The sequence below is a fragment of the Pteropus medius genome, unplaced genomic scaffold (genome assembly GCF_902729225.1).
Source record: "Pteropus medius unplaced genomic scaffold, Ma_sr-lr_union100, whole genome shotgun sequence".
NCBI lineage: Eukaryota > Metazoa > Chordata > Mammalia > Chiroptera > Pteropodidae > Pteropus > Pteropus medius.
The window spans coordinates 9,456,766-9,482,177 of record NW_024352783.1 but is presented as its reverse complement, the minus strand read 5'-3'; the positions used below and the strand labels follow the sequence as shown (position 1 = coordinate 9,482,177).

The window sequence follows — 25,412 nt, the reverse complement described above, 5'->3', positions numbered from 1 at the left end:
AAAATGCCCAGACCCTTAAGGCCCAGGGGCATGGACCTCAGCAGAAAACCAGAGGAGGCGCTCCTGGCGCTGGACGTGTGTGGCTTCAGGAGATTATACAAAGACAGGAGGGGAAAATTTGGCACCAAGTCAGAAGGAGAATGGCCTTGTACTGTCTGACTCACAAGGGCTCAGCAGGTGACACAGGTAAGCGCTGGGGTAGACAAGGGGCTCAGCTCAGCTGGTGACCTCTCACCATTCCTTGGGTTATGAGCCAGCTGTCTATGGGCTCCAGGTCAGAGTCCCCACCTTTACCTCTCTTCTGGATGGAGGACAGAAAAGTCCCAGAAAGAAAAGTCACAGCAAGACCCATGATAAAGAAGCAATAGTATATATTGTGGAAATAGAAAAGCCCCCGTTCGGAGTTGATTGTCATGTAAGGAGATGTGACCTGAAGCACAAACCCCCTGCCCCCAAGCATGTCCCCCTTACCTACCTGGAAAAGAGCAGAGAAGTTTAGTAACCAAGAATCCCAATGGGGTAACATGTACTCATGCCAACCATTCCCATACACTTGGAAAATCTGTGAGGTCACAGAGATCACCCAGGGCTGCTTCTCTCAATTAGGGCTCTTGGGGTTGGCAAAGGGTCAACTTATCAAAGAACTCACTTTTACAGAACCATTTCTACTTTTTTCTAACTTATTTCTACTTTTTCTTCTCTTTTTCCTCTTTCTCAGTTACCTGTGTATTCTTTTTCCAAACTCTTAACTTGAACGCTGAATTTGGCTATATTGTCTTTCTTTAAATGATAAAAGTATTTAAAGTTAAGACTAGTGATTTGGTTGCACTGTAGAGGTGTGGCTACACAATCCGCCCCGCCCCTTTTACTGTGTTCTTAATTTCTACTTTGATGCATTTTCATTTCCAGGCCAGCATGGTTTAAGATATGGAACACCGTAAGCTGAAGCACTAGCCTGAAGATATACATGAGTCAGTGTGTGTGTACAGATACAAAGACGCACAGAGATACACACACATAGCTACACAGACACACAGACACACACAGAGATATACAAACACACACATAGACACAGGCACATACACACAGACACAAGAATATAAAGACAGGCATACACAGAGATACAGAAACACACCCACAGATACACACACAGAGACACAAACACATAGACACAGGCACACATAGGCACATACACACAAGACACAGATACACATAGAGATATACAAACACATATAGACATATACAGATACACAGAGACAGACACGCAGCTAACATGAACTCTGCTTCCCCTCGCTGCCCCATGGAGCGGTAAACATGAAAAGCAGTATGTCTACCATCATGTAGAAAACGTGCTGGAGTCATCAAGACCTTTGAAAATAGGGAGATTGGCCAAGCCACACGCCCAAAGGGTGTGAAGGGCAGGAAGCTGGCCACATCGCCTATACTCAGACCCAGGTGTGGGCACTGATAATGGCAGAGCTGTGCTAGGACACACGTTGGCATGGACGGAGCAGGCCCTGGAGGCAGACTGGAAAACAAACGAGGTCAGCCTTGCTGAGGGATGGGGCTGTAGGCCAGGACAGGGTGGGGCAGGGGGAGGGGATGTCCTCATCTGGCAGTGTGCTGATGGGCTTTCAGCTCAGCTCCCTAACACCCTCCCTGAGTTAGGTGGGAAAACACTCTAAGTAATGGGAGGGACAGAACCATGATTACTGCATAGATTTTGGGAGTCCCGGTCTCAGGTTCAGGTGGCACTGCCCACCCTTCTGTGGAAAGGCAGGGTACTGAGAAACCAAGGCAGTGGGGCTGGCTCTTCTGTGCCCCCTGGTGGTCAGTGCAGTGGGACGTACATCCTACAGATGAAGGAAGGAGTTCCTTCCCCCAAGGAGAGCTTCCCTGTGGAAACCAGGCTGCAGCACTGCTTCCTGCCTGGGCTCGTGTGAACAAGGGCTGCAAGAGGCCAACAACTAGTATTTGGGGAGCAAACCTTCCCATCTAGTGGACAGATGAGCACTGCCCCCTTCTAGCCCAACTGGGAGACCCTGAAAAGGCATTCTAGCAGTTCTGGGGCTATTGTCCTAATAGCCCTCCCCTTTCCTGCCCCTGCAAACAAACATTCGTTCACACACTGCCACACACATTTCTTAGGCAAAAAGGGGAACAATCTCATGAAAAGCATTAAGACACAAATCCTCCCCCCACCCCCTCCATCCCCACAATGATCTAAAATCTTACAAAAACCAGGGCTACATTTGGGGGCTCTAACAAGCATCATTCTTCACTTCAAAGTAGCTCTGCATTTAGTTCTGCTCCTTCCAGACATAGGGCCTCCCAGAACACCCTCCTTCCTAGTCACCGCTCAACTGCTCCTCCCATCCCTCCAGCCCGTTTCCCCAACAAATCCAGACAATCCACTGCCTTCTAATGGGGCTGGTACTGTTTCTCTAGGGCAGCTACAAATGATCAGTAGAAATATGGCTCAGATCAGCGTTTCCCTTCCTTGTAAAGGTCATTATTATTTCAGAGCACTGGCCATACCTGGGGCACTGTAACATTTGGGGAAAGACCCTATCTGGTCATAGGAGACCTGTGCTCTGAGAGCTTGGAGCCACCAAGATAGGAAGAGCACAGATTCTGGAGTCACACCTCCAGGGAGTGGACTCCAGCTTGCTTGCTGTCTGCTTGCTGGCGTCACCACCTCTCTGGGCCTGTTCCTTCCAGGTGAAATGGGAAAGCTGACCTGGGGTGTCACCCATGGGGTGGGGTAAGAACTCAATGAGGTAATACAGTACTCTCATCCCAGTCTGCCCTCCATGCAAGCCAGCTTCTGCTTAATTATCCAGCCAGCTTTACCAAACTACCTGACTTTCCCTCCAGAGGGCTCTAGGCAGAAAAACAGGGTTCAAGACCTACCACTTCAGAGTTCTGTTTCCGATTGTCTAGTGCAGAAGCAAGTCCTCCAACAGCCTGGGGATCCTCATAGGTTACCCTGGAGACAAGCGGCACAAGCAGAGTCAGTTCCCCATAGTGGTCAAAGGCGTTGGGACAGTGACCTATAATCACTTTCTATCCGTGGCACCTTCCCCACATGTACTTGGAAAAACATTTCCCACAGCCCTGGCATCTGCGCAGAGGCTAAGGGCTCGTCTGTCAGTCTGACTGCTACTGAAGCTAAGAGGCCTGCCTGGGTTTTAGCACTGGCTCAGCCACTCATTTCTTCTGAGGTCAGGACACTGCATCTCAACGATCCTTTCTTAAGTAACACTAGGCATCTCTAAAGCTCAATGACAGGATGTCAGACATGCCCTGAGACTGCTCAGAGGGAGGGGCAAGATAAAGCCAAAGTAATATTACTTCTTATTTTAAAAGAAGCAGCTTTAGTGGTATTTAACAAGGAAGGTCTGGATTGGGGTCTATAACTGATTCTGAAGGTTGTCTTCCTCTGGTCCCTGACTTCTTTCACTGTATTCCTTTTAAAAGCAACTTTTGCTGGTGAAGGGTACATGAGACATTGGGCTTGTGGTCAACCTGTTGATTCCAGAGCATGAGACTCAGAAAGCTGAATGCATCAAGATGCTGTGCCTCTAGGAAAGGTGGGGAAAAGTGTTCCTCACCTGCCTATAGGCTGAACAGAAAGCTCGAAGCCTGTTTTGGTGCCTCTCTGAGATGCAAGGTATTATCTACTTTGGAATAAACTCCTCCAATTCCATATGGCTCATCCTGGCTAGAGCTGCTATTAGAGAAGCCTCTGTCCACACCCTTGGGCCAGAAATCCATGCTGCCTAGAACCAGTTCACTGCCTGTCTGGCTGCACCCTCCAGACTCCCAGCTCCTCCTACAGATGAAATTCTTGCAGCAGCAGCAAAAGAAGCAAAGAGAACAACAGAGCACTCTCTGACTGACAGGAGAAATCCAACTACAATTGACCCAAAGGCGGGAGTGGGGGTGGGGGTAGGGGATGTGGGGACGGGTTAGTATTCATTCAACATCTCTGTCTACTACCAAGTCCTTACAGCCATATTTCAAAGTTCTTGGCAGTCCTGGCCCTGGTAAATAAAAGGCCTCTTTGTGCTGGCCTGTGACCAGGCCTGGATCAATCCTCCCCCAATATCTTCTGAGAGCCACTGAAATGATCCCAACATACGTCTTGCGTTGCTCGGCCAAGGAGTTCCCTCTTGTCTGGGCAAACATGTCAAAGCCGTCACTAGGATTACACTGCTGAAGTGAACTGAGGGTGCCACTGACGCTCTCTGTCCCCAAGTCTGTAACAACAAATGAGAAGAAGATGAAAACAAAATGTGGATAATGGACTTAATGAAGGGTCCCAAAGTTAGGATGCCATTTGAGCAAGTTAAAGTTCTATTGGGGTGGGGTGGGGGGGGGACTGTCCTCAGCACTCCCAAGCCACCACATGCAGGAGCCACAGGTGGGTCCCAGATGGGGGCCACTGACCTCCAGTCTGCTCAAGGTGGGGAAAGAGACATTATGAATAAATGGGAGATTACTGGCAGCAAAAAAGTGGGGCCTGGGGCAAGTACTCCTGCAGATTTCCCATAATGCCCTTATCAGTGTGCTCCTCATTAACTCAATCACAATGTCTAAGGACCTGGGTCATTGAGTTATTTGACAAATATTTCACAGGTACCCACCATGTTCTGAACTAGATCCTGAGAGGACCAAATTTAAATCTGAGTGCACAGAGTATGTGGGAGACAGACAACAGCAATACTTAGCTTGAGATATCAGGAAAGACTCTAAATTGACACAAGAACAGGTCTTTAAGAACAAATGGGACTATGCTGTGGGGAGAAGGGGTAAAAGGCAGGTAGGTACAAAGGCACAGGGCCTGGAAGTCCAGGGCGTGTGAAGCAAATAGTGCTCATGGAGAGAGGTTAATGGAGGATAAGGCTGGAAGGGAGGTGGGAGATGGCTGATGGAAAGATTCAAATGCCAGTTCAAGGAGTTGATGGGAATACACTAGACTTTTTTAGGAAGGGAGGCAGCACAATTCAAGTTGAATTTTGGTATTAAATCTAGTGGTCAAATGCTGGATGGAGTGAAGGTAGAGAAATCTGTTCTGAAAGAGGAACAAGAGCTACAGATATATGAGATATTGAAAAGCCAGGATTATATCAACTGACTGATCACTAAGTAAAAGCTCAAGTCAACTGAAATGAAATGAAGGTATAAAAATAAATATTAAGAAATAAGAAAACAGAAAAGGAGAGAAGAAAAAATTTTGAGAGGACCACACCTATTAATTATCTTAATACTATAATTTTGTTATAAATTGGTATCATCCAGTGTATTTGCAGTATCTAGAGTCATCTATACACTTTTAAACTGAATGAACTGTGAAAAAATGATAAGTTTCTTGTTTGAGGGTTTAGACAATGGGACGCTTTAGGTTGATGTTAGTTCAAGGAGAGCAAGTATGTCAGTGCCACCACTTCCTATTTCCAAGCCCATGGCAGACATCACCAGTCAATTATTGACTCATCTTTCAAGCCCTGATGTGGCATGACTTCGATGTCATTTTTAGACCTGTGCTCCAAGCAGCAAATGAGCTGAAACCTATTTGCCATCCTTGGCCTAGTTGATATAGAGAAGGAAATTGCTTCAACCATAAGGAATATTCTAGATAAAACACAGCAGCCACTTTTCTTTAAAAAGCAAACAAGTTCTCATTTCTGAGAACTCCCCCAACCCCTGCTTTCCAACACAGGTTTAAACTTTAAGTTTAGGAAAAGAAATTATGAACTGAAGGTGGTACAATTGCCCAGGACTCAGGAATATACTTTCCCATGGATTCCCCAAAAGGTTCTCTTCAAAACTTCTGACAAAGAGAGTGAAAGGAGCTCTCAGCCCAGACTCACAACCAGGCAGTGGCCTGTGAAGGAGGCCTTGACACCCCTATGAGACACTCACCCAAGCCTGCAAGCTGGGAAGAGAGGGAAGATGGGGGTGCCGTGTTCCCCACCATTGGGCTCACCACGGCTGGAGACCCAGGCCCCAGGTCTATTAAGTTGTCTTCGGTCACTTCATTCAGTACCTGTCAGAGCATGAGATGGCCGTGAGCCTCAGAGCCCTTGTACTGGTCTCTAAGGTCAAAGCCAGCAGGCACCGTGCAGGGTTTCAATGCAGTACCAGTACAGGAGCAAGGTAGTTTCTCTCACGACGACAGGGGTCCACTGTGGGCCCTGGCTGTCAGTAGGCCCCTGCCCATTAGCTCCCCGCTCCCACTTAAATGAGGCAGGGCTGAATCAGTTACCAGCACAGGACAGGGGCTTCCTTGCCACCCTCCCACCAGGGATGCGCCTGTTAGCTCTTCCTCAGTATCCCATCAGCCAGAGCCTGCTAGACAGTTACCCAAATATTTAAACCCCAGTTAGAAAAACCAAACTGAAGCAGCTCCCCTGGCCTCCAGAGATGAGAGAATTCTGAAGGGATACTTACTCCATTACTGGCATTTTGAACTGATCGGCCCGACCTGTATCGTTCAAACCTAACGGGAAGGGAAAGCAGAGTAAGGAGAGGGGGGTGACAGGGCACCATGATGCTTATTGGTCCTGTGGAGAGCTCCTGGGGACCGACAGCCCTGGGAGGCCAGCAGAGACTGAGGCTCCAGGAAAGGAGACCAACCAGACCCATTTTGGGGGCTAGTGGGAGTGAACCCATACATGTACAATTTCTCCAGGCCTCACCCTGAGGTAAGGGAGGAGGGTGTTGACTGACACACCCAGGAGGCCATTATAAGCACCCCCAGCCATTCCCTCAGACCCTGAACCCGGGTGTTCCTCTTGTCCTTTGACAGGTAGGTTGGACCAACCACTTTACCTGGGGGCAAAGCCAGGCAAAAAGTACAGCCCTCCTTCCTATTTCACAGAGCTGTGCTGGGGAATAATTGTCTGAGGTCACTGAGATGCCCCAGCTCAACTTGCCAGAGTAAAGGTGGTAGGGCATATACGGGGCAGACACCTAGAGGAGGAAGACAGGCACAGGCCCCTGGCCTGATGAAGGATCCCTGGTAGCTGCAGAAAGGGTTAGATCAACCAGTAACAGGCTGCCAGCCAGTCCCCTACTCCAGCCTGTTAGCTGCAGACTGGCTGTGGATGCGAGTTGGCTTGAAATAACTGCAGAAAGCCTCTTCTATCTCTTGCCTGTCATTCTCATACCAGCTGAGGAATAGAAGAGCAATTGTGTGCGTAGGGGTGGGGAGGTGGGCTGCCCTTGCATTTAAAAGTTCCCAAATGTTATGGGCAAAGAGGTAGCTAAGAGATTTTCTCCAGCTAGAGCCTGGAGAGATCAGGCTTCACTGAGATTCGCTGCTCCACACTGGTCTCCCCACTTGCTGGGGTCTGTGCCTGGTGAGGAGGAATCCCCGCAAGGGACAATCTGGTTAGGATATGTGTGTCAACTGTGTTTTGAAGACTTATATGGTTTTTCAATCATGGTTTATAAGGAGAACAGGAGTATTAATACATCTGAAAAAATTTTAATCCTAGAACAACTTTCCCATACTCTCTTCGAGGGACAATTAGTCTTATCAAAGGCACTCTAGCCTTAGGTCTGTTGGCCTCAAGCTTTGCCTCTGAATTTGTGGTAACACTGGGACTGGCAGACCCAGGTGAAAATGCCCACATTAGTTCTTGTCATCTTATTCTAGAAGGGGTTGAAATGGGTCTAACAGGTTAAAAGACTAGCCCATTTAAAGTGAAGAAATTAGAACCACATGGCAAAACCAAGACGTCTAAGGCTGGGAGTTGAGGTGCCTCAGATAATGCTCCCATTCTTCAATTGACACATGCATGCATGGCCCCATATTCACACTGCAGTGGCTTCTTCATCTGTCAGGTGGACACAGGGCTACCCCACCCTACTGCCAAAGTCCAGAGTTGTGACAATAGCAGCAATATCACCCTCTATGCCCCCAGATGCAAATATCTGTCACACCAACCCTAACTGGTGCCAGCTCATCCTGCCATAAGTCAGTGAGGGGCCAGCACCCCAAGTCTTTGGGGACCTGGGGCTTAGATTTAGAAGAAGGTTGGCCTGGTCAAAGTGCTTTCTGATGCTGACACTAAGTAATTCAGGAAATTCAGGAAAGCTCGTGGAGCACCCATCAGTGATGGAATGGGAAGAATGATGGGAAGAGACCGTGCCATTAAACCACCTATTAAAAACTACATCTGAATAAGATGCTTTGCATTTTTCCCCCAGAGATGGCTTTGGAAAGGGAAAAGAATTTGCAAGTTAGTTACCTCAAACCCCAAAATGATTTGGCTACAGGAAGAACTGAATATGTGTTTCCTTACACAGCTGTGTTCCAGCACTTACACCCTTCCTGCTTCTGAACACTCTAGAGGCACTGACATTTGCAAAGGGAGGGAAAATAATCCGTTTTCTTAAAGATGGGTAAAAGTAGATCTTTTTTCCTTAGCAGAGATTTTTTTCCCCCTTTAATCCTTTTCAAATTCAAAGGATCTTCAAAGGAGCAGGTGTCCCAGTCCTCCCGCTCCAGGAGCTAGGGTGGGTGGAGAAGGCAGAGCAGCCTGAGGCTTACAAAGGGCAGATCCTAATTCTGCAGTCACTTTCCTGCTGCAGGGCTCCCAAGAGAACAAGCAGCATTTTCCCTGTCTTCTGGGAACAAATTAGCATTTCTGATGAGTATTTTCTAACTCTAATATCTCTCTCTCTTCCCTTTGTTTATGAAAGAAATTCCTCTTATGGCAATAATCTTTCCAAGGGAAAACAAAAGGACCCTGGCTCCTACCTCTCATATCTGAGGAAGACATTGTTGAGGTCGTCGTTGACGTGCAGTAGCTCCTCCGTCACTTCCTCATTGGATACTCTGGAGATGAGCTCCACGATTCGCTGCTGCATGGCCCGGCAGGTCCTATTCAGCTCCTAGGGGACACATGTACCTCTGGCTAGCCTGCTGGCTATGCTTTTTTTTTTTTTTTTCATTCTATTTCCTTTGGGAAAACATGTACCAATTCTTAAAAGTGACAAAAGGAGTATGTGCTAGTCCATAAAGCCAGCCTGTGTGGGATGCAAAGTAGAAGGCCCTCCCTCACTGCCTCCTCCTACTCCAGAGGAAACCAGTTTTTTCAGTAGATAGACAGATGTCCATACCTATTTATATACTGTTGTGTGTACATAAGTACACGTTTGTACAAATTGTTTTTAATATACATATGATTCTTTGCAGCTTACACAGTATTCCAGACTCTCCCCATCACTTCTACAGGCTGACTCATGCCTTTGTATGTGTATTATAATGTATCACACCATTCTTCTATCGTTGGGCATTTAGGTTGTGGTCTCTCTTCTTTTGGCCAACCCAAATAATGCAGCACTGAACATTTGTATACATGTATGCTTATGCATTTGTGCCAGCACATCCATAGGACAAATTCCTAGCTGAAAGGGTACGGTCATTTAGAAAATTGATTGGCAATAGTAAAGACCCTTCAAAAAGATGAGATCAGTTTATTTATACTCCCAGCAACAGCATGAGTATATTTTATGATGGCATTACAGACATTTTGGTGGTATGTCTGTCATCTTGCTGAGGTCTCAGGAGTTCAGCAAACTCCTACATGGCTCCCAGCTAACCAGAAATGTCTCTCATGAACTCCTAGTCACCATCAGAACCTTCTCTACCCTTGGAAGCAATGTGCTGAAGACAGGTCCTTATCACTTTATGGTCTGGCTTCTGTAGGCCTCCCCTACTCTGACAACAGCCTGATTCATGCTCTATTGAAACTTGCTGTGGAGCTCCCTCAAATACCTGCCAAGGCTCCTTGCTATCCTATAGGCCAGAATGAGGATCCCTACAGAGCTGAGAACTAACAGCCCTGCCAGGCTGGCCCCACGGCATCTCTGTCTACAGGAAGTCCCTGTGGACAAAGCTCCAACTCCTAATGGGCCATGTAGGGTAAAGCAGAGGCGAGATGCTGTCCCTACTCACCTGGACACTGGAGGCAGCTGATAACCCAGTGAGTGAAGGGGATCAAGGATGAAGCAAGAGTCTTTTCTTCTCACAGCTCAACCTCAAAACTACTTCCTTTTGAAAATATTTCTGGTGGAAGTAACCACTCTACTCACTGCAGACATACCGATCTCTATTGAGTTCTGCATCCTGTCTCATAATCTAACTAGCTTGACTAGAAGGTTTCCCCTACTAATAGATCATAAACTCCATGAGGTAGGTGCCATCATTTATCCCCTGGGGATGCCACACACAGAGAAAAGGCCCAGTAATCATCTGCTGAATCTGATTGCCAAACTGGTCAAATACAAAGTAGAAAATTGAGGGTCCCCATTCACCCCATCCCCAAATACCCCCATGGTGCTCACCACACAAGGGCATTACAGTTGGGCTTATCTGCCTCACTCTCTAGACCAAAGATTCTTGAGGGCAGAGATGGCATCTCTTGCCCCTGTTTTCCCAGTACCTGTGACTGACACATAGGAGCCAGTCCTTTAGTGCTTTTGAGAGAATTAACAAGAGCAAGTTGTGTTCCTTCTATCCACACTTAGTCCAAGGTATCCAAGAGTGTTCCTTATACATGCATATGCGCACATACCCCTCATTCACGACTGAAGGGCAGTGAATGAGTGCCCAGGCTTGATCCTGTAGGTAAGAACACGGTGGGGACCTTGACAGACCTGACTTGCCCATTACAGAGTAAGTAGATCATGGCCAGCCAGACACAGGCCTGGACACTGCTTCAGCTGCCACTCCTCCATGGCTGCTCAGCCTGTAGAAGCTCTTTCCCTGAGAGCAGAGGCAGCTGAGGAATGAAGCCTGGCCGATGTAGGTCACCTCAGAATGACTCCAGTACAGCTGTATTTTTCAATACGTAAGGTACTTAGATTTAGGCAGTTGGATACAAAAAGAGTCTGATGTTCAAAGGAAAAAAGCTTCATTCAGAGATTCTCTGGCTTGCTGGGCCCTTTGAGTTGGTTATGGAAACACTGCCATTTGTTTTGGTTCTACCCTGTTGCTAGCCCTGTGCACAGCCAGAATGGTACTGTCTCTCTTGATCTACGGGGATAGCGAGCCCAGTGTCTGGACCTTCTGTTTTTTCCTATGAACATAGTCTCACTCTTGATTCTACCAAGACTGACATTCTAGGTTTTGGTGAAGGCAGGATCATTTCTGGAAAAATGGGGGCGGGGGGCCTTCTAGTGAATCACTAGATACTTACAATCCCTCTCTCCTTCCCCATACTCTCCTCGAGTTTCAGGTGCCAGCTGCATCCAGGCCAAACCAGCCCAGGCAGGTGGTAGCATTCTCATAAGCAGCAGAGAAACGGAGGAGGGGCAGGTCAGAACCAGGCTGGGGCTGGAGGGGAAGAAATGTGGACCTTGACTCTAAAGTGCTCTGAACCCTTGGTCCACTCAAACCACTAGCTCCCCCTCACTGTCTTCGCTCAGTTATCCATATCAGCTCAGCCTTCTTCCCAGCACCCTTCACTCAGAGAATAGAAAATTCTTGTTCATCTAGAATCCAATTTTCCCTCTCTACGACTCATCCCAGGCCCCAGTGACCCAGTAGTAAGAATTTATAAACACAAACACAAGTATTAGAATTAATAACAAGAGGTGAATATCAAAATTGAATTGCAGAGAATGCTAATGTCCAGTAAAGAATAGAATACCACAAAAATACCTGCTCTCTACCACTGTGAATGGCTCATGTCACCAGGCTAGCCAGAAGAGGGGCACTGGAGAACTGGCCTGGGCCTCAGAGCCTGGCCTGGTCTCAGTAATGGACTGCCACACAATAACTGCCATGGGTGCCAGTGGACTCTCACAGGTCAAATCCAGTCACTACAAGGAAAATCACAGCACACAAAAGGGCCAAAACCACAATGGAAACCCTAATTACAGAAATAAAGTATGCTCATGAATGATGCTAAAATGAAGTCAGAGCTTTAACATTAAAACATATGTAAAAAATAAAAAATAAGAATGCCGGAACTTATGAAAGAAGCAATCATATTAGACTATGTGAAGGATTCTGAGAGCCAGGACTGAAGTGATAATGTAAATAATCAAAGTATTTACAATACATGGTTAGAGTGTAGGGAGCAGCTACTTAGCACTAACTAACAAAGGAACATGAATCTAGGTTAACTTTAAAAGACCAATACTTGGGCAGCAGATCTTGCCCAGCGCTTTGGAAGAAATACTGGAGACCTGGCCAAAGATCATGGATGGAAGACTGGGAAAGCTAGAACTGAGAGACAAAGGAGGCTAGGTGGCAGGACAGAGGAAAGAGATACAGTGCCTGCCTTTCTGCTGTCTGCCGCGAACCCACTGTGCATGTCACTCCCTCTCCCTGGATGTGCATGTGACTGGTGCAAATGAGACCAGTACTTGAAGTGCCTATTAAAAAAAAAAAAAAATCTCTGATGAACAAAAGGATCTTGAGTCTCAGCTACGGGCATACTCTCTCCAGCAAAGGCAGCCCCACCAGACAGTCCCAGGACATGGAAGTGTGGCAGTGTCTGGTGCTCGTGGCCAAGGAGCAAGCCCTGGATTCCTGGGTTGGGAAGGGAAAAGGGAAGAGGTCAGTCACTTCCCATCCACATTGTAGGCCAATTCTAAGATGTAGAACCTAGAAGCCAGGGTAATGCAGTAGTCATGGAAAACAGGTCCAAGGCCACTCTTGCAGAAGCTTGCAGCATCATCTCTCAGAGCCCATGGGTTTTCTCCAAACACACTTCAAATTTTTTAGAACAGCAGATAGCTTCAGGCACTTGCCAATATGGCTCAGGGGTCCCTGAGAAGTCAACCCTCTGTCTGCAATGTTCCTCTCCTCCTTTTCCATCAAACAAATTCCTACTCATCCTTTAAGGCCCTCAGATATTTCTTCACCCCAACATTTAGTCATAAAATTTTTCAAACATAGATTCGCACTATGAGGAGGGAACCAAAATAGCATCGATGATAGAGGTTCTGTTCATCCCTCTGGCGACCAAATCAAAGTTATAACGGAAACAAGGAGCAGCAGCAAGGAAAGAAGTCACCTGGGATCTTGATGAACAAGCCATACAACTAGGGAGAAGTCCAAGAAATCACCCTGCAACAGCAGAAGGTAAGATGGGGCGAGGATGCAGGGCTGCCTGGCCTCGAGTGGCTGAGTGAGATGGAAGCTGCGGCAGAGGCAGAAGCCTCTTATAGGGGCCACGTCCACAAGCGGATTTTTGCGGTGATGGATCTGCTTGCTCTGAACACCAGTGCCGATTCAGCTGCATGCGGGGCACCAGGGACTTACAGGGAGACATTGTCAGAGTGAGGGCCAAGGCGAGACTCATTCTGTACTGAAGTGCCGGCCGTATCCACTGTTCCCTGTTGAGCCCTCCCCCTTGCCAGTGTACCGGACACTGCACCCCCATACCCGTGAGGTCATCAAACTGGATAACAGTGGTCGCTCTACCTAGAGGATTCCCTGAAACCCCACCTCCCCCAACTCATGGCCCCATCCAATCCACATCCAAATGTATCTTCAGTGAGTCAGGTGCTCCTTGCTGAGCAGCACCCGGACTCACACTGGGGGCAGCTGGCCTCCATTTCTGGTGTGGCCTTTTGAGGCAACTATAAGCACAGCATCTGTGGATTGCTTGCTGAATCTTAACAGGTGGACCCAGAGGGGCAGAGACTTGGGCTAAGTATGGCCTGCAGCTGAGCCTCTCTGAGGACCATACCACTGAACACCTACTTCACAAATTCACACTAATAAGACCAGGAGACTTAAGAGTTTTGCTTAGTACATAGAAACAGACATGGAAAGGCAGCCAAATGGGAAGACAAAGAAGCAGAAACCATATGAGAGAACAGAACAGAGATCCAGATCTAATGGATTCAAGTAATCTAACACTGGTTATAAAGATGCTCTATGGACTTTTGGTTAAATTCAATGAGAACTTCAACAAAGAGATAAAATACAGAAAAATGGAAATGGAAATTATAAAAGGGCACCAGTCTGAAATGAAGAACATACTCTCTGAGATGAGAAATATATTCATGGAATAAACAAAGGGATAACTAGAGTGAATAAAGAAAAAGATCAAATGCCCTGTCTAGAGGATGAGAAAGCCAAGGACACACAATTAGACTGGCAAGAGATGAGGCCAAGACTATAAAAATAATTTAAGAAGCATATGGGACTCTATTAAGGGTCCAAATATCCGTCTGATCTGCGTAACTGAAGAAAATCAAGATGTTGAACAGCTGATTGAAGAAATAAGGATGGAAAACTTCCCTAACCTGGTGAAGGAAATAAACATAAAACCCCAGGAAGCTCGGAGAATTCCAAAAATCAGGGATCCAAAGAGGCCTACACCAAGACACATCATAATTAAAATGCCAAAGGTTAAATACAAAGAAAGAATCTTAAAAGCTGCAAGAGAAAAACAGATAGTTATTTATAAGGGAAAACCCATAAGACTGGCAGCTGATTTCTCAAAACAAACTATGCAGGACAGAAGGGCTTGGTGAAAAATATTCGACAGGTTGAAGACCCAGGATCTACAACCAAGAATAATTTATCCAGCAAAGCTATCATTTAGAGTTGAAGGGCAGATAAAGAGCTTCCCAGACAAAAATAAGCTAAAGAAATTTATCACCACCAAGCCAGTATTACAGGAAATGTTGGAGGGACTTCTTTAAAAAGAAAAAAACATGTATCAAAAACAGGAATAAAGAATGGTAACAACTACATTTCTATCAATAAGTACCTCAAATGGAAAAAGAATTAAGTGCTCCAATCAAAAGAGTGGATGAATGGAAAGAAAAACAAGACCCCTACATGTTACCTGTAAGAGACTCACTTCAGATTAAAAGACACGCACAGACTAAAAGGAAGGGATTGGAAAAAGATATTGCTTTGATGGACCTAGAAGGTATTTAAGTCAGAGAAAGATAAACACTATATGATTTCACTTGTATGTGGAATCTAAGGAATAAAAAGAACAAACTAATAAAAACAAACTCACAAATATAGTGGACGATTTGGTGATAAACAGAGTGGAAGGAGTTTAGGGGGCCGGGAGAATGGGGTGAAGGGTTAAAGAAGTAAAAATTAGTAGCTGATGGAGGGTCATGGGGATGGGGAGCACTGCACAGGGAATGCAATTAACATGAATACATTGGCTAGGTGGAGGGTCAGGGGAGGGAGGGAGCAATTGGGGGGATGGTTTTATAAACTATATAGATATCTAACCAATATGCTGTAATTACATTGAAATTAATAAAAATAAATAAATTTTTTAAAATTTTCAAACATAAAGCAAAGCTAAAAGAATTTTATGGTGAATAGCATATACCCAAAACCTAGATTCTACCATTAACATTTCACAGTGCCAGCTTTACCACTTATCTACCCAGTTACCATCTCCCTATATACCCGGAATATTTTCTGGAGGCCCTACCACCACTCTCCCTCCTCAACTCCCACAGCACTCTAGACACACCTCTAGTCAGCACTGTCCCTCCATGTCAAGGGAACTCCTCCAGCAGAGCCTCTGGCTAGTACTTATCTCCAATAACTGAAGACCAGCCCCTCCCTCACCCTAAAGGCAGAAGCCACAGGACAAAGAGCAGGCCTCAAGGATAGTCCACTAGAGCCAAAGGAGAATGAAGCCAGACCCCTCAGAAGACTGCAGGAATGTCTCAAAAACACGGCTCTAAATGCCCCAAACACCGGGACCAGCAGACGGAAGACAGCAGGGTGGGATCCACACTCCCTGACAGAGCCCAGTCCCTTCTGGATGCTTGGGACCAAGTGGCAGGCAGCAAGCAGCTGTGAAGCAAACCGGTCTGCAGGCCTCCAGCACTCTCTGGGCCTGTTTTTCTCTGGGTAAAACAAGTGTATTGGAGAAATGGTGAAGCTCTGCAGAGGGCCACCAAGGTGCCTCCACAGCATGGGGTTTGGAGCACCCAAACTTATGGCAGCTGGGGTGGCTCTGCTTTTATCTGTTTTAAACATTGCAGTTCTCTGGAGAATATTGTTTGTGGAGAAAAAAGTTCCATCACTTTACGGAAATGTTTGGGGAAACGCTAGATGATTTCTGAGACTTCTGCTAGCTCTAACATTATAACCTCAGCTTAAAGGAAGAGAGAATGCAGTGATCTCAAGAATTGTAAGCACCAGGTAAACATCTGCTTTGTCCTTGCATTTGCTACCTCTCTCCCTACTGCCTCGAGCTGGGTGAGACGGCCCAGGACCTGACAGGCAGAGCCTTGCGCGCGCCAGTATCAGAGGAGCACCCAGGGGCAGGCCCAGTGAGTCTGGCCTGGGGCTTCTGAACCAGGGATTTCTAGAGATCTCTGCAGAGAGAGTTTACCATCTCTGTGCTTTAACCTTTTAAGTTACTGTCTTAAAAAAAAATTAAACAGGAAGAAAAAAGGCAAAGAGAGTGAAGGAGAGAGGAAGACCAGAATGTTAAGATTTCTGCCACCACAAACGCCAGCCAGACACCTGCATGGTCTCCATGGGGTCATCCACAGCCAGACCACGGCAGGCACAGCTGGGAAACCTTCCTCTGCCTCTTTCCACCTCCACATCTCTCAGACAGAGTGACTCTCCTCCAGTCCTGAGACACTAAGAAACCACAGCTTGCCCAGGTGGTCTTTCCCACCGTGCAACAGCTGGGACAGGAATTTCCTAAATGCTGAAGATTTCAGCTTTGGTCTCCTTCTATATCTGGTTCTCAACAGAGAGGGAGAACAGCTGGTTACTGTTCTTTATGCTAAAGCTCTCTCTCTATCAGAACATCTTATTAAAATATCCTGTCTTTTCTAATTAATCCCAATGCCTTTATCTTTTCTTCAAGGGACACTCTCATCCCCACCTCACAAACCACCTTTTAATCATCATTACAGATGTCCTCTGAACTTTCTCTAAGTTCTAAGGAGCATGGAATAACGGCCTGAAGATCTGCATCCTTTAGCTGCAAAGAAAACGGGAGGGAGAAAAAATTTTTTGTTGGAGAGAAAGGGTACTAATGAAACTAAACATGTAGAATAAACTAGGATTCTCTAGAGAAAATGATCCTGGACATTCAGTCTTTTGTTGAAATGAGATGGAAGAAGCAAGAAGCAAGAAGCAAGAGGGGGATGTACCATCTGCTACTTGAAGAAACAACATGGAGGAAGGCTTCTTTTTTTAGCATCATTGAATTAATTAAGTTATTATTAATTGAAGACAAAGCTCAAGAAGCTAATTTGGGAGAGACAAAAAGCTGGACTCACAGGCTTCAAGTAAGGGCATGAACTTTAGCAGACATAGATGCAGACATAAATTTTAAACCCAGACCCAAATGCCTATGCACAGAATAGGGAAGATATGGCTTAACAGCCACATGAGAAAGAGATAGAGGGTTTTCAGTTGATGGAGGCTATTGATTTTATAATGTCTGCTTCCTGCTGAGAACTGCCAACAGCCACATCTATGCCACACAGAGACTGGGCTGTGGGCAGTCTTCAGATATTTAAGGACCTCCCATGTGAAAGAGTGATTTGTTTTGTTCTGTTGTTAACAAAGACAGACCAGGAGAGCAGTTATAGGGAGACAGACTTTAGCTTGATGTGTAGAAGGCTGTGCCAGTAATAATCACAAAAGACTTGTAGATGACTTGCCTGCGCTTGGCACTGTGCTAGCACTGTAAAGAGATGATTGCCAATCCTGCCCATGTGTCAGTGATTAGTCCAGACTCCTAGGGATAGGGGACTTGCTGAGAGCCACCCAGCTCATCAGTGGTTGGACCCCAGACGTGAATCCAGTGACTTCTCAGCCCTTGTACATCCTGCCCTGCTGTGCTGCTTCCCAAAGTCTAACCAAGACATGTGATTGGAAACGGAAGTCCTTCCGTGGGCTGACCCGAATAGCCTGTTGTTGAGGATGTTAAGAAAAATGAGGCAGGCACTAGGCGAGCTGCTGCTGAAGGAATCTGAGCACAGGTGTAGAGCTAGACTAGTTGCCTAGAAGGTCTTGGCCAACTCAAAGCAGAGTTCCACACACTGAGAGGAGTTGCTATGTTCCTTCTGGGCATCCTTCCTTAGTTACCCTGGGGGATCCAGCTAAGCCGAAAGCACAGTGTAGTGGAATGGCCTCAGCCTCTCTCAACTACAAGTTAGCAACCAAAGAGTCCTCAGGCAAACAGCTCTTCCCACCAAGCTTCTTTGCTGCTCTGCTGGGCTGTGGTGAGGCTACACCTGAAAGTGCTTTGTGATGTGCAGGAAGCAATCGGGACATGACCCACTCATAATTATGGTCAGTCACACCAGTGCATCCTGGGGCTGACACCTCCAATTTCCTCTCTTCCCATTTCCTCCACCTCCTACCCAGCAATTTACACTCAAGTGGGGAGCAGCTTCTGTTGGCGTGAATATTTGGGTTGGTGACAAATGTGTTTATTTCCATGGCTCTGGCCAGCACTGCGAGCTCTGGACAGCTTCTACCCTGAGCATTGGCTGCCCTCCAACTCGCCTGAGGGGTCTTCAGGGCATATTCTGATCCCTTTACTTTCCAAGAAGACTGTGCCATTTTCCCATGTGGAAGGCTCGCCGTCGGGTGTGGCCCTGACCCTTGGGGGACCCCGCCCAGCTGGTTTCTGACCACCAGGAGAAGAAAAGGAGGAAAGATGTCAGGAATAACTGAGAAGCGAGGCCAGAAGCCAGGGGAGCTGTGTCTGTTCACACAGAGCTGCCGGACTCCTTAATCTCCCATGCTGAAAGGACGGCCTCCCACTGGTACCCAGAACCATTCTTTCTCTGTTTGATTTATAAGATAGCAGTGAGGGCTGGTAGGCTCAGAGTTGGAACAAAACAGAGGGAAGGAAACGTCATGGGAAGCAACCTATTTTTGAAAACTGAGCTGACGCCAGGCGATTATGTTCTGTTTGTCTTGGCTGATGGGCTTGTTTTAAAAACACACACACACAGACACACATGCACACACACAGAGTATTCTTGCTGTCTAGGTCTGCTCTGGCTGTCTGGAAGTATGTTGGCTTTGTTCAGCCTACCCCCTGCTGCCAGGAGCTCAGCTCTGTCCACTGCAAACCCCTTGTCAGCAGGAATTCTGATGCTGACACAGCACCAAGCTGCCTCAAGAGGCCCTCTCAGTTTCTGGACTGTTTCTGGACTGACCTCAGATTCCGGCGCCTTCAGTACTGCCGTGAAGAACTCCTGACTGCAGGCTGGGAATGGAGGCCAGTGATGTATTAATGAGATGCTGGGTCCCATAGAGTGTGGCATGTGGACAGCTGGATCTGCTCAACTGAGGTAAGCCAGGTCTGCTGCAGGTATCAGAGTCTGGAAACTAGGGAGGAGCCACTCAGGGCTCCTCGCTCAGGCTGGCAGAGAGTACGCATCTTGGCTTCAAAAGCAGCCTGATATCATGGTTTCATGGAGATGAGCTGTTCTTCTGTCTCCTGCACTAGGCTGTAAGCTCTTCCAGAACAGGGATCTCGGCCCACGCATCTCTGTGCTTCTAGGGCTTTGCTCTGCGTTAGGCCCAAAACAGGCCTCCATCTATCCTCAACCCCAGGAGCTAATGATGGCTTTCGAGGATGAGGGGGGCACAATAAGAAACGGCTTGGGACCAGGTGCAGCCACTCTGGCTGTGTGCATTACTGAAGGACAGAGCCATCAGAGCTGAGCTTTCGCAGGCTGCAAGTGTGTGCCAACAGCAGGGTGGGAGGTGTAGCACTTAGGGGACCAAGACTGATGACAATGCCAAACAAGAATAGCAGCAGCAGGTACGTCATGAAGCACTCAGGCCAGTTAGCCAGGCCAGTCTGGCTCCTGGCCTGTCTACTCAAGAACCCTGCCACTTGCAGTTTACAGTACCCTTTCTCCACTCCTTCAGGGTCACTGCTTCTAAGGGCAGTGTCGCTGCCATTTTCTACAAATTCCACAGTCATCTTAGATGGGTATGGTAGAGATCTGGTTTCTAGCTCTGGGCCTGGCTGGCCTGGGAAACAGGCCTGAGGCAAGATCTCCTGCAAAAGTCTGGGGGCGTCCCCACAGGTCAGCCCTGCTCCTGGACCCCTTTCTGCCGTGATCCCAGATCTGCAGGGAGCCCAGAGGTAGACAGCCCAGTGAGCAACCTCAGCCTGGGAATCCTTAGTGTTCAGGAAAAGGAAAGGAGATTCATCTTCATCTTCATCTCAGTCTCAGGAATGTCAGGGGGGTGGGCGGGGTGGGTAAGATGTGACTAGACAGGCTCCTATGTGCAGGAAAGGTTGAAGGTCCTGTTGCAAATGTTTGTGACGTAATGTTGAGGGAGCAAAGTGATACACAAAATCGTACAAATAATATCATCTCAACTACATTGGAAATAAACATAGTAAAGTCTGAAAGAAAACATATCAGAACCACAGTGGTTACTTGTGGATGCTGGCATTAAAGAATCATTTTCTTCTTTGTACTTCCATTCTCTTTCCATGGCACGTATTCTGCAACTGGTATTTTATAATCAGGAAAAAAATGTTATTAAAAAAATAAAAAAGAGAAAACCTGGTATCGACCTCTGACCATTCCTAGGAAGTGTGAGGCTGAGTGTGGGCCTACATGGACTCAGTCTCTCCTTCACTGCTGTATCCTCAGGCCCGGAGCACCCAAAAGATGAGGTCCCCTCACCTGTAGCAACTCCAGATCAGACGAATCCTCCTGCCCAGGGACCATTTCCGTTAACATCTCAGACATGACTTTTGTGTTTCCTCGAACAATGTCCAGTTCGCTCCGCAGCCTAGTAATCTGTTGGGGCCAGGAGAATGGAAGCAGGAAGGATAGGTCAGTCAACCTACGCCTGGCTGGTGATAGTTCCACTCACTGTGACATCGAGGTCACACTTCTGAATGAGTACAACAGATGAAGGCTTCTCGTCTCACTCTGGTCTGCATGTGAGATGAATGCAGCTCTGAGAGAGGACTGAATGGGAGAGTGAGGCCACCTCAGAGAGCTCTGGTTTCTAAAGTTTGTCATTGCAGGGTCTGTCCATGACACTGAGGCAGTGCCACGCAGAGAAAGCACATCGAGTCCAGAATGGACCGAGCTGGTTTGCAGTCTCAGCTCTCCCACTACAGAAACTTAAGTAGAGAATTATTCTCTCAGGCCTCTGTTTCTGCTTTTCAAGTGCAAGTGATGGAGTGCATGTGATCCCTTCAGGGTTGGGATCCTTGTTGCGGGACCTGATAGTTAGAGACTCTGGCACCTAGGAGTTTATGATCTAAATGCTATGGTCCTCTGAGAGGCTGGCCAGCATTAACTGTACCTTTCTGGTGTGGCAAGAGTGAAGGAGAAGGACCGAGAGAAGACTACAGGGGAGACCTCCTTCCCATTCGGCACCCTACCAAGGGATAACACGACCCCTTGAAAGCTACCCAACCTGCCCATTCAACAGAGCTCCCCGAAGCCTGGGCCTGGACCATTTCTCTTGCAGCAAGGACACCATAAAAATAGACCTTAACTTCTCTGAGCCTCAGTTTCCTCACCTGTGGAAAGGTGATAATAACACCCATACTTTACAGGGTTGCTGTGACTGATGTGAAAATGCTCACACAGTATCGACACACACATATACCCAATATTGATTAGGTCCTTTTCCTGGTAGAATGTCCGGAGAGCTGGATTTTGCTATTGCTCTTAACTGCATCTGACCCCTCTCCCCTGCCTCTCCCTGAGGTGCAACCCAGCACTGCCACCTCCTTCTGCAGGGCGCCCCCCCATCCTGTGCCAAGCTTCTGGGGCCAGGGGCTCTGCTGGATTGAAGTCTGTACCCTCAGCAAAGGGACAGGGACAGGAGGCCTCGATAAATGTTTATTAGATGGACAGATGGATGAATGGTCAACCAAGGTGATGACTCTCCCGAGAGGCTCCTCTCTGCCTCTTCCTCTGCCTGACGGATGGAAGGCCCGCATCTTGGCTGAGAAGAGGTTTCTGGCCAGGGAGTTCTAGGACTGTAACAGTTAGAAACCATGTGGGCTCTGAAGCCCTGGGGTCCTCTACGTCAGGCTGGCTCCCTGCTTGTTTCTGTTTTCATTTTCCCCCAGGGGCAATACTCTGTTCACTCATCCATTCTAAACCCTCCTCTCCACTGTTCTGGCTGCTGGGAGGGCCCCTCCGGAGCTCCCATGCACATTAATAGGGACTTAGTGGAGGGTCTCGTGGCCATCCAATTTCAAACACATTCACCCTCCCTCTGAGCAGAAGGGGGCACAGTTTGCCCATGGGAGCAGAGCCTGGAGCCAGAGATCTTCTTCCCCAGAGCTGCCCTTGGAAGCCTGATCCTGACCATTCTGAGTAATGAAAAAGGGCAGAGTTCAGGGAAGCAAGGCCCACAGTTAACGTAAACCCCAAGTTTCATCTGTAGGTTTCAACTGCCCCCCCCTTAGTAATGCACATATCACTTAGCTGATTATTACGAGGCCCTCCTTCAGCTTATTATGAGGCCCTCCTCAAGCCCATGGCTGCTCCATGGGGTAAGAAGGAAGGACTACTGCCCTATTCTACTGACAGGAGACTGAGGCTAAATGATCTGCCGAAGCCTCACAGTAGGTAGCAGAGTGGAGACTTAGTCCAGGCCGGTCTGACTTCAGTTCACCTCCTTCTGCTCACACCATGCTCCTTCCTTGGAGCTGGCAGAGTGCTGAGGTGTGCAGGGCCCTGGCATAACACTTCCATTAACCAGACAGAATCGCTTGACTCCTCTGTTTAAATGAGGTTCTGTAATAATGACATTGTTACAGATACTAAATAAGGATTTAAAAAATATAAACATTGGATAGATTTATTTTCAAGTCTGACCAAATCTCAAATTTTAACTAATGGAAATTCTAGAGATTCACCTAAAGACCAGTCTCCACAAATCATCTTTAAAAAATCCAGTTTGGAGTTAAACAGCATTAACGTCTCAGAAAATTACTCATGAAAGGCAGGCAATGTTTGGGATAAAGACAGGAAGAGTACTTCCTGAAGGCCTCCCTGTCTTAGCCTCTGCCTCCACAGGTACCTGGCTGACTGGGTCACCGGCCTCTTATGCTTGTTAGATCGAAACCTCTCTGCATGACACACAGACCTATTCACAACTCCATTCCTGTGCTTTTGGCCTCACCTTCTGCCATAATTTCCTCCCCACCTGGACCCTGTACCTGCACCTATTCTCTAAACCATCCACCTGCTATTCCCTAGAGCACCACGCTTCTCTGTACCTCTGGACCACACCTCGCCTGACAAGGCCCTACTTCAGCTTCAATAACCTCAGCAACATCAGCTTGCAGGGCTGCCTTCAAGGCACTGCTCAACTCTGGGCTCAGAGCACTCAGGTACCAATCCTACCACAGAGTGACCACACTGTTCTGACTGTCTTTACACCTGTCTCCCCCACACAACTATGAGGCCTCAGGAGAGGGGGCTGAATCCTTCCATCTGCGTGTCACTGGCACTTAGCACAGTACCTGGTCTGGGAAGGCCTCTGTACGTGTCTCTTGGAAGAGTGAATGAGGACAGCTGGCTGGCAGCCTATGGCCTAGAAATATGCAAGTACCTGTTCTGAATTGGCTGTGATGGCGCCAGTCACACTCAGAGCCGGGGCCTGTGGAGCGGAGTAGGGAGCAGGAGGAGGCGAAGAATAGGAGCTGGTGCTCGTCCTCTGCTGCGATTGGGACCTGGGCATGGTCGTGGCTGGATCCACTTCAGGGACACTCTGGCACGGCAATAGCAAAGTCCTCCATTCACTTGGGCTGCCTGTGCAACTGGGTCTGGCATCTACCCCACCCACGGCAGCACTTCCCACCACAGCTGCCTACAAAGAGGTGGGGGCCCAGCTTTACTGCTGACCTGTTATGCTCAAGGAAGCCCTCTGCCCCCAGTCTCTCCATCTGAGAAGGGGGTTACCAGTGGCTCCTCCCTCTACATACCTCACAGCCAAGCAAAGCAACTCCGAAAGGCAACAGCGAGAGCACTCGGTGAGAGCTCTGGTCATGGTTTCATTAGGACCACCTAGAGATCCCAGTAGAAGGGGACTGCTATTAAGTTTTGCTACTCATGAATCCTTATTTGGTACCAGAAAATTACATTTTGGCCCTTACAAGTGGACTACTATAAATAGTAATTATGCAATTTACTGAACGTCCTTTGTAATTATAGAAACAACAACACTGTTCTGTGTCATTATTAGAAGAATAAAACAGGTTATGTGTTTATTCCACAAAGCATAGTAAGTGGTTTGGAGGGATCATAATGAAAATACTGCTTTGAAAAACTACAATTCCTTGTGTTTGCCCTTTGGGCATCTCCAATAACATCCTGAACATTGTGTTCACATGAGAGACCTACACAGACATGCTGTCCTTCTTACTCCTGTTTCAAAGATGGGCAAACAGGGGCCAATAAGAAAGAGTGTTCTGAGACAAGGTGCCTCTCCCAGACCCTGGAGCTTCCTGGCTCTTCCCCTGGCCAGGGCTGATTCCCAGCCAGTAGTGGTACGTACTAGCTTATCTGAAATAAGATGAATGGTTTCTCCTGCATGCTTTTAATCCTGAAGCACAGAGCTGCCCCATGTTGTAGGAGCTTCAGCAGGAGGCCTCTAAATGGGTTTTCCATGGGCTTTGAATCCCAAGGCTGATGGAATTCAGTGATGTCTGGGGCTGATGCTGAAGATTCATAGCTCAAAATAAATTTCAGATCCATTTGATAATGGCTCTGGATCTATTTAGATCCATCTGAGTAACTTGTACATTTGAAAAAAACAAAAACTGCTCTTTGCCCATGCTCAGTGACGTAGTCAGCAGCTCTGCATTGCCATCATTGAGGTGCTCTGATATCTCAAAGGGGGATGCTGGCATCCCCACACTAGATTTCTGGAGCCTCTGAAAAGCAGGTGCTAACGATCCTCACAGGATGGCTCCGCCCAAGCAACCATTTCCATGAAAAACGTCTGAACTGATTCCTCTATTATATTCTTCCACCGTCAGTGTGGAAACTGGGGGGAGACACTGCTGCCACTTAATCACCAGTCAACCAGCTGTCTCACTCCTGCAATCCCCTTGTTATGAAAAAGAAATGCCCTCAAGCTTTATGAAAGCATGATGACAAGCTGAATAATTCAAATGAAGCGGCAGAAGGGTGGTGGCAGTGGCTTGCCTGTTCTGCAATAGGTCTTCCTAGAAAATGCCAGCTGGAAGCTTACCCGCTGTGGTGTGTGTATGGGAGACAGAGCGTCCAAATCCGCCATAGGAAACTCGACCCCTTTCCTCTTCAGCTCCTCATATATATGCACAACACCTGTGAGGTCAGGACTGCTTCGAAAGGCATCAGCCCAGGCCTGGGAGGATAAAAGAGGTCTATTAGGAAGCCTTTCTCACCAAGGGCTCTCACAGTGCTTGAAAACC

At 47.5% G+C, this 25,412-nt stretch overlaps 1 protein-coding gene across 8 annotated transcripts in view; it reads right to left on the bottom strand.

The window, feature by feature from the left end:
* The window catches only part of TOM1L2 (target of myb1 like 2 membrane trafficking protein), a 125,711-nt gene that overhangs the window by 12,837 nt on the left and 87,462 nt on the right, over window positions 1–25,412 (bottom strand). For 3 of the 8 annotated variants that reach the window (XM_039847555.1, XM_039847557.1, XM_039847554.1), the window contains exons 5-12: window positions 25,211–25,345; window positions 23,567–23,725; window positions 20,662–20,778; window positions 8,774–8,907; window positions 6,457–6,505; window positions 5,929–6,052; window positions 4,145–4,262; window positions 2,914–2,989 (exon numbers count right to left, since the gene is read on the bottom strand). In XM_039847555.1, the coding sequence (XP_039703489.1) occupies window positions 2,914–2,989; window positions 4,145–4,262; window positions 5,929–6,052; window positions 6,457–6,505; window positions 8,774–8,907; window positions 20,662–20,778; window positions 23,567–23,725; window positions 25,211–25,345 (912 nt within the window). Of the gene's footprint in view, window positions 1–235; window positions 302–2,913; window positions 2,990–4,144; window positions 4,263–5,928; window positions 6,053–6,456; window positions 6,506–8,773; window positions 8,908–20,661; window positions 20,779–23,566; window positions 23,726–25,210; window positions 25,346–25,412 lie in introns of all 8 variants that reach the window. The other 5 variants (XR_005649573.1, XM_039847553.1, XM_039847556.1 and 2 more) reach the window with 4 other exon arrangements.